Source organism: Eucalyptus grandis, chromosome 2 (genome assembly GCF_016545825.1).
Source record: "Eucalyptus grandis isolate ANBG69807.140 chromosome 2, ASM1654582v1, whole genome shotgun sequence".
In the NCBI taxonomy this organism is placed as follows: domain Eukaryota; kingdom Viridiplantae; phylum Streptophyta; class Magnoliopsida; order Myrtales; family Myrtaceae; genus Eucalyptus; species Eucalyptus grandis.
Window position 1 is genome coordinate 48,658,487 of NC_052613.1, and position 12,606 is coordinate 48,671,092.

The 12,606-nt window shown below is 39.0% G+C and overlaps 1 protein-coding gene across 1 annotated transcript; it reads right to left on the minus strand.

Annotated features, from left to right (window-relative positions):
• Positions 1-5,861: 5,861 nt before the first annotated feature.
• LOC104435571 (AP2/ERF and B3 domain-containing transcription repressor RAV2) lies at positions 5,862-12,606 on the minus strand. Its single transcript, XM_039307173.1, is given in 6 exon segments — positions 5,862-6,121; positions 6,124-6,452; positions 8,779-8,791; positions 12,068-12,251; positions 12,253-12,434; positions 12,437-12,606. Coding segments are annotated over 6 exon segments (1,092 nt in total). The 5' UTR covers positions 12,561-12,606.

The window sequence follows — 12,606 nt, forward strand, 5'->3', positions numbered from 1 at the left end:
GTGTACCAACTATTGATTTTGAGAATGGCTATACAAGAAATTATAATTGAGTATCGATTTCATTATTGATATGAGGATGATCACAAGATCTAAGTGTTGTTATCTGCCCCACTCCTATCTGGCTATCTATGGAAAACTATATATTTCCATTGCCTACACATTAGTGGGGACAATACCTTCGAGTTGAGATAACTCATTTGTTGGGATGTCACGGGAGTGCACGAGATACTTCAAATGGATGCCTCGAGAGTGTTTGGAATGCTTCGAAGTGGAATTGCACTGTGTTTCAAGATGCCCCAGACTGTTCAAGATGAAATGAAGTAACGAATATGGCATATATACATGTGCATATATGTCGCGACCTTCCCAAGGATGAATTACTCAAAGAAGGCTAATGGATTACTAAGTCTGAAAACTTGACACGGACCCTCCCAAGTCCCACCAATCGCGACTTGATACTAAGAAATTAACCCATTTAAACATGCAATTATACTCAATTTGGAGTCGTCATTAACCAATTAGAGTTGATTAGAAACCCAAGTAAAGTATGGGAGAATACTTTACTTTTGCGAATCAGAGATTCAATAGGTCCAAGGACATGATTACGCTAGAAAAATCTATCGTTATTTTGGTACTTTGTCATTTTAATTCCAAAAATATTTTGTAAGCAATCTTGATTAATTTTAACCTAAGCTACTAACATGCAAATGGTGGTTATACGGGTGCACAATTAATGAAATAACATTCAATAAACCGAAGTGATAGATTGTAAAAAATTATACAACCTTATTAAGGTCTACTCTCTAAAAATGCATGCCCTAAACATGATTCTAAATGAATGACACCTAATTTTCTTTTTCTTTAAAAATGTTAATTATATGCAATCTTAGTTTAAATTTGATATGCATGAACTTTACTTTAATGACATGTGAGATGCAATTCATATGACATAACTTGAACCATCACAATATATGTGCAATCTAATTTTCATAATCCTAAATATGCATATGCTACATGATATGGGATGGATGACATAGTAATTCTATATGTATTTTTTTAACGATTTTTTTATTACACATGCAACTTACACTAACAATGATGACATAGTAATTCTATAACCTTTGTGTTTTCTTTTTTTTTAAAATGACTTAATAATTCTTATTAAGAAAAACAACATAATGATGCAAGACTAATCTTTGGCATTTTATTAAAAAAACTATACGACGGGAATATTAAAACATTAACTTATGACCCACTAATTAAAGCGCAACATGTGGTGTGCACATTATGAAATCTATATAACCTAAATAACATTTTTTTGTTCTTTTTTGTTTTGGTTTTATTAAAGGAAAATTATCATAATTCTATATGAATCTTAAAAATTAAAATGCGTTGATTTAAACATGAAATGTGTATAGACCTAAATACCTAAATTCTAGATATGACACGTAATGCATGATATGTGATGAGCAAATAACGAGAACACACCAAAATATATGTTCTATTGAAAATTCATCAATGTAAATCAATGACATATTATCTCAATCATGCAAAGCAATTCATAAATTCGCCATGAAAAGTCGAAATAATCAAAAGTCTAACCCAACGTCTCGTGGCTCAATATTTTTTATTATTATGACTTAATATGACAAGTTTCCTAATCAGATAATGGTAAAAATAAATCAAAACAAATCAAGTTAGAATAAAATAAAATAAAATATGAAACCGAATATCTAAAAGTTTACCTAGTCTAACTCACGGTTGACTTGAGGAATGGCGAGGAAGCAGTGGTGGCCGAGCTGCGATGGTGGTTCGGTGATGGGTCGCCGTTCGGAACAGGGGCTATCCGTCGGAGCTCCGGCGAGGTTCGGGCAGTAACCGGACCTGCAGCAAAACAGGGGAGGCAGCAGGTGGCTTCGCGGGTTGCTGGCGTGGCGGCTACCGGCGTGAGAGAACGAGCGCCGGTCGGGGGCGTCGCACGGTGAGGCGGAACAGGGGCGTCGGGGCTTCTGGCTCCGGGCGATGGCCGGATCAGTGGGTTGCAGGGAGCGTCGGCTCGACGTCCGGTGGCTCAAAGCAGTAGCAGAGACAGAGATGGCGTCAGAATCGTTGCGCGGTGAGAACAGAGACAGCGATGGAGCTGGGCCGTTGGCAGCAGCAGAGAAGCGCGGTGGCGTCGGGCTCCGGCGAAAAGGGAAACACGGCGTCGCAGCGAAGCGGGGCAGCAGCGAGTCGTTGCTGATGCAACGGGCGGAGCGGCGATGGTCGGCGGCCGGCCTGCCGGCGTTGGATGGCACCGGCACGGTGGTGCGCAGGGGATCGGCCACAGCCGAAGAAGATGAACAACTCCTCTCTCTTTTTTCACCTCAGCTGCACGCTTCCCATGTCTTTTCCCTGCTGTTTTACTGTAGCGGTCACTTCTCTCTGCTCCTCTTTTTTTACTTTTTCCTTCTGCGTTTTCTTCCTTCGGCCGAACCGAGAGAAGCCCTTCCCTCTCTGCACTTTTTGTTTTGACTTTTCTCTCACAAAAACTCTATTCCTTCGGTTAGTGTTTCCAAAGCTCTTTCTCCAAAGTTTCCCCCTCATTTCGAAGCCTCGCACTCTCTATTTATAGAGGGAAGACTCAAGTTTGTTTTTTGCAAGTAAGATATTCACTCAACCACTTAATAAAAAATAGCTTCAAAATCACACAATAATTATTATTTTTTTTAAATTTTGAAATGAGAATATATTTTCAACAACAAAGATTTTGAAAACCAAATGTTTTATTTTATTTATTATTTTCTAAAATATTAGGTATCAACGGCTAAATGCATATGTTCACACATACTTATTAACAAGTTAATTGTTAGTAGTCAAGCACGATAATATGTTATGTCATTTGCTTACATTTGAATGAATAATCTTATGCAATATTGTTTCCATCATAATATCGTGATTGGAAAGATAGTGCACTTAATTCTATTTTTTATGTTTGGTACATGTCTTGAGCTCACGTTGCTTGTTGGTACCAAGTTGAGTTGTAAAGGATCTCCTACCTTAAAATTTAGAAATTTCGTTATTGGGTTTTGTTTCTTTCCTTTATTTTTTGGATGTGTAGGATATATCCTCCCACCACCACTACTTTTTGGAGTTCCCATGTATTTGGAGTGTGAATACCAAGATATGCTTGTACCTTAATTAGCAACATTATTTACTAAGTGTAGTCTTGTTTGCATGAATTGATAAGGGAGTTTGTTGGACCATTTAGGGATTTTGATGGTTCCCCCGGTTTCGACGACGAAGGTTGGTTGATGTGCAATATTGTTGTCTGTAGTTTAGCAGGTGACTATATAGGCAAGTTTTTGGGCATAAGAATATGGGGTGGTATCGACAAGACCCGACCCTTTTCCCAAAGTTAACACGTTGTATTATGTTTCTTTCTATGCTTTTATTAATACTTGGAAGAGGAAAAGATAATAGAAAAATGCATATGTATGTTATTCATCAAACTTGTGTTTCTTGTGCGATGTTTTTATTACTAATAGTAATTACAAGTTACAATCAGAAAGGACATGTGTCGAGGGGCGTTTCATTTAGTTTCTATAACCATACCCTCTTTGTTCAATGAACATCTCATGGGTATCTATTTTGTTGCTTTTATATGTGGACGATATGATTATTGTTAGCGATGGTTATACTAGCACTACAAAGTTCTAGCAATATCATAGTCAATAGTTTGAAATGGAGGATCTTGGGTGACTCAACTATTTCCTAGGCTTGGAAGTTGCCTTGGATTCCTATGGTTATTAAATTTATTGAGCCAAAAATGCCACTAATTTTTTGTCTGGAGCAAGACTACCTGATAACAAGATTCCTATTGAAACTAATGCCAAATTTGATGCAAGAAATGAGACTCTTCTTTCAAATCCTACATGCCAATCTTGTATATCTCACTATTACTCATCTTGACATCGCCCATGTTGTTCACATCATCAATCGATTCATGATAGCACCATGTACAACTTACTTCACTATAGTTTTTTTTTTTTTTTTTTTTTAAATTCTTCATCATGCTAGAGTGCCTTATTTCATAGCCTTCACTTTTCGACTTACTCTACCTTGAAGTTAATAGATTGTTAATATGTTGACCGATCAAGTGACTCTTTAGATCATCGCTCTACTACTTAAAGTTTCAAGCGTATTCTTATGCTGATGGGTCAAATGACCCTTTTGGTCATCACTCCACTACAAGTTATTGCTTATTTGTAGGTAAGCCTCTTATCTCATGGTGTACCAAGTAACCAAACGTCATTCGATCTAGTATGAAAACAAACTATCTATACTCATGCTAATACTACATCAGTTGCGATTGTTAGTAAAAGACATAAGTCTACCATAATGGTGAGATAGTAATTTATTGTGAAAACCATAGTGCTATTCAAATAGCACATGGTGATATTTTCCATGAGAATAGCAAGCATATTGAAATAATGTCATTTTCTATGGTATCACATGTTTTATGGTGATGCTCGTCTTGTTCCTTTTCAGATTGCCAATGTCCTCACTAAGGCACATTCGCCAAGGTATTTTTCTTTAAATCTTTTCTCAAATTTCAGTTAACTTCTTCCAAATCACCTTGATATTGAGAGAATATTAGAGATTAATTAAGAGATTCTCCATATCTCTTCTAATTGCGCATATCATTGATTAATCATAATTAATTGTAACTTATATTTTAAATCTTGTTTTCTTAGATAGCCATCTTATAGAACCTATAATTATCTTACGTATACTTTATTAAGAGACATGCAAAAAAAATTATATAATTCGCTTCCGCATGTTTTTATTTACCTTCTCCCAAGTCTCGCCTCCCCTCTCTTCCATCTTCCGATTCGACCAACAAAGTAGAATTAACAAATGAACCCCAAAAAAATCAAAATTACAGACACAAACTGTCATAAGGCTCCAATCATCACTTGCTTCTTGTTGCACCCCCAATGACAACAACTCCAGCTCAATCATTTTCTTTCCCCTTAGAGATAAGTAGGATAATTTTTAAAATAGTTTCCTAAATTAGGCATATATTAGGCATAATTAGGATATTCATGTTTATCTCTATATCTCTTAAGATTGCGCAAATATCCTCCTTATCTCCCTTTGATAGTGCATATCTTGATTGTTACATATCACTTAAGATAGTCATCTCATAAAACTTATAATTAGGCTAATGTAGTCTTCATTATGATATACATTGAAATATATACAAAATTTTATATTCATCTCTTCCGCATTATTATTATTAACTTGGTATTAGAGCTAGTCATTTTTGAAGTGCACTGGTGCATTTGCACACGGTGCACACCACATCCAGAGCTAATTGTGTTTCTCGTCTTCTTCTTTTTTCCAATAAGTCCTAATATCCTCCAATCAATATTGATTTCAACATTGCTCATCTTGTTCGATAGCCAACATCAAATTGTACGGTTGTCGCATGTCTGCAAAACCCTGTCATACGAGGAAATGCCATTTAGTTACTATTTCATGAACTAAACTAGCCGTCGTTTCCCTCCAATTCTCAGCTTGATCATCACAACGCCAGCCGGATAGACCACGTTTGTCAGTAACTATTTCGCAAGCAAGGCTAGTTGCATCAGCCACTTGTTATTACGACGCTAACCACATCAGCCGCATTCATCCAGTTAGTATTTTAGTCAAGAAAAACACTACTACGAGACTTTCCTCCCTTAGACGAATGTCAATTTCAATAGTAATTTTTCATATGTTAGAAGTCATTAGAATATTTCTATTAGTTTTTTATATCTCTTAAGATTACACGTATACCGCCCTTTGATTGTGTATATATTGATTAATATATGTTACTAAGATGTCATCTTGTAAAGCTTATAATAAGTCCATATACTTTCATTATGATATACATTAAAATATGTACAAAATTTCATATTCCTTGCTTCGGCCTTTTTATTCTTAACTTCCTTAACCACCACCACCGTAGCCGCCGCCGTCCTCCGCCGACACTTCAAGATGTCGACGCCAAATAACCTCACCATTTGGACCGGATGGATGGGCCCGGCCCGGCTCAGCCCGCTCCTCCTCATGCACTTGATATGAAGCCGCTTCTCGGCCCGGCCGACCGGTGGAAGCCGACGATGTCTCCAGTCCTCAAGCTCTTCTCCTTCACGAACCGGGTCCAACCCCGCGTCGGCACGTAGCTACGGCTGCTGTTCCAATACGAGTACCGAATCTCCACACTTTGCCTCCACTTGTCTATGAAATTCAGCAAAACGCCCTTTGAAGTCGTAGGGCTCGTGCGGTTGCGCAGGGGGAAGTGCTTCTCGGCGTGTTGCTTCGGAATCACGAACCGATTTAGCTTCCCTACATCACTCTGCGTGACCTCCTTCTGGAAGAGAAGATGACAGGCCATTGCCGCCCGATCCGGCCCGGATGGATCTCTGATGGCTTCCATCATCATACTTGTTAAGGACAAAAGACAGGAAGAAGCTGACTGTATAAATGGTGTCAAGAAATGTACAAAAAGAAGAAGATCTACTGTTAAGAATAAAGAAAGGAAAGAAGAAGGATGATATACGGATCGAGAGATTGCAGGAAAAGATGCTGCAAAGTCGACTAAACCGCTACTCGCTCATCTACTCGTTTTTCCTTTTACTCGTATCTTACCTTTACTCTATACCTTAGCCGTAGTGACCGGTATTCGGTTAGTCTTCTCAGCTTAGGAAGTTGACCATTTCTTCAACAGCTCTCGTGTAAAACAGATTCTCGTTAAGAGAGAACCGAGGAGATATAAGAAGGAAATCTCACATACTGAAATGTAACTTTTCAATGAAATCAAATAGAAGAAGAAATTCATTCATCAAAATCTCTCTCTCTCTTTTTCTCTCCCAATTTCTTCCATTTCCTGTTCTGTTCACGAAGTTCTTCATGGTATCGAGCCTTCATCCTGAAGAAATCATCTCAATACCGCATAAAAATAGCTGAATCTACAAAGCAGATTGGAATCAGAATCGAAGTCTCATTGATCTCGTGAGTTGATACTCTTCATGTTTCTTCAAATCTCTATCATCGAAATCGATTTGCTGCATCATATTGCAGAAATCAGTAGAGGTTGTATTCGAATCAAGTAGTGCTCAAAGATCTGAAAAGTAGAATGACAAAGAAGAAGCTTGAGATATCCATTTCCCATTCATGTTAACATCTCGAACTTTGTTACAATCAGTTAGCTGAGGATAACTTCCTTCTATGGCAAGCTCGGTTTTCATAGGTTTTTAAGAAGCCAAGATCTGTTTGGGTTTGTGAATGGAGAAATTACACCACCCGCTAGAACTCTACAGTAGACGAAGGAGATCAAACAGTTGATATCTCTAATCCCGACTATAATGATTGGATTAAGACAGATCAACTTGTTTCCTCGTGGATTAGTGGTGCTGTTTCCGAAGACATACTTAGCCTAATAATCGGCTTAAACACAGCTTATGAACTTTGGCAGGCCTTGCTTAATCGGTTCACCCAAAAATCTGTGGCAAAGGAGTTTGAACTAAGAGGAAAATTGCAGGCTTGTCAGAAACGTGATAGAGCTTTATCAACATATCTCAGAGAGTATAAAACAATATGTGATCAATTAAATGCAATAGGTAAACGAGTGGATGAAATAACAAAACTGTTTGGTATTTTGGAAGGTTTGGGGTCCGAGTATGAGAGCTTTAGAACAACAATCTATTGTTTAAAGCCACAATCGGAATATGATGAAGTGATCTCTCATCTAGAGAGGTTTGAATCAAGGCTGCAAAACTATTCCTCAAGCCGCCTAGTCCAAATCGGCCTATTATGGTCAAAGAAAGACGAAGCTATACACAAAGAGGAGTTTGATAGAAATATTGTACAGCAAAATAACAGTCTTGGAAGTTCAAGGGGATATAGTCGTGGAGGAAGAAATATTGGAAGAGGAAGGTCATTTGGTAACAGATACATAAATTTTGGAAACACGGGAAGAAATATGAACTACGTACTAATAACTCGAGCTATGAACAGGGGGAGTCAACACCTTAACCAGGTTAATAACCCCTCTACTCTGAGTTCTGGTCAGGGGTTCAGACCATATAATGGTTCAGCACAGAGGTATACAGAAGCCAAGATATATCCATCTCCAAATCTAACTCTCCATAAAGATGTGCAGATGGAGAAAACAACAACAAACACTCGACTGGAATGTCAGATCTGCAGAAAACCAGGTCATGATGCATTACACTGTTGGTATAGGTTTGATAATTCTTACCAAGCTGAGGAGATACCGACAGCTTTATCAGCTCTTCATATTGAGGAAACCAATGAAAATGAATGGTATCCTGATACTGGAGCAACAGCTCACATTACAGCAAATGCTGGTATTCTTCAAAACTTTTCTAAGAACGCTGGTAATGATACAGTAATGATTGGCAACGGTTCATGTTTACCTGTGAAATATGTTGGTAATACAATGCTAACTACTGCTACTACTACCTTGCCTCTAAAAGATGTGTTAATTGTTCCAGCAATTAAGAAAAATCTTCTTTCAGTCTCTAAACTAACCGATGATTATCCCTGTTCTTTTGTCTTTGACAAAATTGGGGTGTACATAAAGGACAGCATCACCAACATAACCAAGATGCTAGGGAAGAAGGAAAAAGGACTATACAGAGTTGATCCTTGTGCTGCAGAGGTATTCTTCACTCAAAGACAGAAGATTACAGGAGAAAACGTGTGGCATCAACGGCTAGCTCATACAAACCAGAATGTCCTGAAACATTTGAAGAATCAAAAGTTAATCCGGTGTTATACAGAACCACAATCTGTATGCAGAAGTTGTCAGCTTGCTAAGAATACTGCTCTACCTTTTCCTATGTCAAGTTCTGTAGCTAATAAACCTCTAGAACAAGTCCATTGCGATATCTGGGGACCTTCTCCAGTCAACTCTTATCAGAACTTCAAATATTATGTGATCTTTGTTGATAACTTTTCTCGGTTCAGCTGGATGTACCCATTGAAACTAAAATCAAACTTCTATGACATCTTTCTTATGTTTCAGAAGTTAGTAGAGAACCAGCACAACTGTAAAATCAAGAAATTTCAGTGTGATGGTGGGGGAGAGTTTGTCAGTCACAAGTTTAAAGCTCACCTACAGAATTGTGGCATCCAACAGCTTATCTCTTGTCCATATACACCCGAACAGAATGGAATACCTGAAAGGAAACATCGCCATATAGTTGAGCTTGGTCTGGCTATGCTATATCATGCAAAAGTCCCATTAAAATTTTGGGTTGATGCATTTATGACAGCAAACTATATTGTCAATATACTTCCTACTCCAAAATTAGAGATGCAATCTCCCTTTACTAAGCTACATCAGCATAAGCCAAGATATGATCATCTCAGAGTGTTCGGGTGTGCCTGCTATCCCTGTCTTCGACCTTATGCTCAACACAAGATGGATCCACGATCTCTTACCTGTGTCTTTCTCGGATACAGCACTCATCATAAAGGATATCGATGCTTGGTGCCTACCACTGGTCATGTGTACATCAGTCGACATGTAACCTTTGATGAGACATTCTTTCCTTTCTCTAAGAAGCTGGCAACACATTCCTCAACATATACACGACTATATAAACTATGGACGAAGAAGAGAGATTCTTACAAACTTCAAATACCGAGCTTATCAACACTTCATCATCTCATCAAACAAAGTATGTTCGAGAACCTTCCGCTTGAGCAAGCTTTTTACTGAACATATAGAACCTATCTCTACAACTGTGTCACCTAATGATCAAGTTCCATCTACTACTCAAAGTATGTCTCAACAAGTAAATATATCTGGAACCACAACAGTGACAGCATCAGAACCAGCTATCGATCAAAGTGTTTCTAACACACAAACACAGACTATCCATCCTGCAAGGTACACAACCTACTCATCACATGCAAACCAGATCTAAATCTGGTATAGTCAAAGTGAATCCTCGATATGCATGTCTTGCTCAATACCAAGTTCCTCCAACCAAAATCGGTAAAATCTGCTCTAGCAGATCCAGGATGGTATCAGGCAATGCAAGAAGAAATGAATGCCTTACATCATAATCAAACTTGGTTATTGGTTCCTCGTACTAATAACATGAATGTTATTGGCTGCAAATGGGTGTTTAAGACTAAACTTACCTCTACTGGAAGTCTAGATCGATTGAAGGCTCGTCTAGTAGCCAAGGGATTTCATCAGGAACAAGGAATTGACTTCACAGAAACCTTTAGCCCTATGATAAAACATTCAACTGTTAGACTTATCCTCTCTGTAGCAATGGTAAAACACTGGTCTATGCATCAACTTGATGTCAAGAACGCCTTCTTACATGGCACCCTAAATGAAACTGTGTACATGGAGCAACCTCCTGGTTTTGTTCATCCACAGTATGATCAATATGTATGTCTACTTCAAAAATCCTCTATGGATTGCGTCAAGCTCCGCGTGCACAGTATGATAAATTCAGCAATTTCTTGCTTGAAGTTGGTTTTTTCTGTAGCTCAACTGACCCCTCTCTGTTCATACTTCATCAAGGACAAGAGACCATACTTTTACTTCTATATGTTGACGACATAATTCTAACTGGTAGCTCAGAACAACTGCTTCAAACTTTTATTCACTCACTCAGTGTTAAATTCCATATGAAAGATCTTGGCCAGCTTCATTATTTTCTTGGAATTGAAGCCACACGAACCTCTACTGAGTTGTTCTTATGTCAAACCAAGTATGCCCTTGACTTACTGTCTCGTGCAAATATGACCGACTGTAAACCTATTGCTACACCTCTCTCTCTTAAACCAGTCATACTTACAAGAGATGCTGTTCTTCTTCCAAATCCCATGAACTACCGAAGTCTTGTAGGTGGCTTACAATATCTCACTATCACCAGGCCTGATCTTGCCTTTGCAACAAATATCCTATGTCGAAACTACAAAGAACCTACTATTGGAGACTTTCTTCAACTGAAACGAGTTCTTCGATATGTAAAAGGAACAATTCACCTCGGTATTTCACTTCATTCTCAAAGTTCTCTCAAATTATATGGCTTCTCTGATGCAGATTGGGCTGGCTGTCTTCAAACTAGACGTTCTACCACAGGCTTGTACTTATCTCGGTTCTAATCTCATCTCATGGACAGCTAAGAAACAATCAACTGTTTCACGTTCCTCCACTGAAGCTGAATATAGAGCCCTCGCCTCGAACAGCCGATCTTACTTGGATTACTTTTGTACTCGAGATATTGGAGTTTCTCTTCACTCACCAACCATATTATTCTCGTGACAATCAATCTGCCATATCTCTCACAAACAAATCCTATACTTCATGCTCGAACAAAACATATTGAGGTTGATTTCCACTTTGTTCGAGAAAAAGTTGCGTTGGATCCTTATGTGTTAGATATGTTCCCAGCCATAACCAAGTTGCTGATATTTTTACCAAACCACTATCTAAACTAACACATTCCTCTCTTCGTCTCAAATTGGGCATTGGTTCTTTACCCTGCCCAATTTGCGAGGGATGTTAAGGACAAAAGACAGGAAGAAGCCGACTATATAAATGGTGTCAAGAAATGTACAGAAAGAAGAAGATCTACTGTTAAGAATAAAGAAAGGAAAGAAGAAGGATGATATACGGATCGAGAGATTGCAGGAAAAGATGCTGCAAAGTCGACTAAACCGCTACTCGCTCATCTACTCTGTTTTTCCTTTACTCGTATCTTACCTTTACTCTGTACCTTAGGCGTAGTGACCGATATTCGGTTAGTCTTCTGCAGTTAGGAAGTTGGCCATTTCTTCAACAGCTCTCGTGTAAAACAGATTCTGTTAAGAGAGAACCAGAGGAGATATAAGAAGGAAATCTCACATACTGAAATGTAACTTTTCAATGAAATCAAATAGAAGAAGAAATTCATTCATCAAAATCTCTCTCTCTTTTTCTCTCCCAATTTCTTCCATTTCCTGTTCTGTTCACGAAGTTCTTCAATACTTACCCTATTGCCACTGCCATTGGCGTTGAAGTACTTTCTCTTGCTCTGCTCGAGCTCGTTATAGTATGCGTGCTTCCGCAGCATGTCGACGATCTCCTCCTTGGACTGGGAATTCAGGAAAGCAGCTTCGAGATCGCAGTCTTCAGTGTCGGACCTCTGCTTGAAGTTGGTGATGGCGTCTCGGCCGCGGAAGCGCTTAGGCGGCAATGTCGTAGGCCAACGCGGCCTCGTCCTCCTTGCTAAAGGTGCCGATCCACACCCTCTGACGACTGTCGTAGATTTGCGCGCCCCAGCGGCCGTTCGGCTGGGGGACGACGCCCTTGTACTTGGACGAGGGCTGCTTCCTTGACTCGGCTTCGATGGCACCTTCACAGTCAATATCACGCCAGTGCCACTGCCAAGATGGCAGAGGCTCTGCGGCTGCAATGATTTCGACGGCAGTGGAATAAAATTGGAGTCGCTTGTTGAGCTGAGATTGTCTATGCAGATGCTGTTACCATCCATCATTTATTCTTTGTCGAGAGAGAGAGAGAGAGAGAGAGAGAGAGAGAGA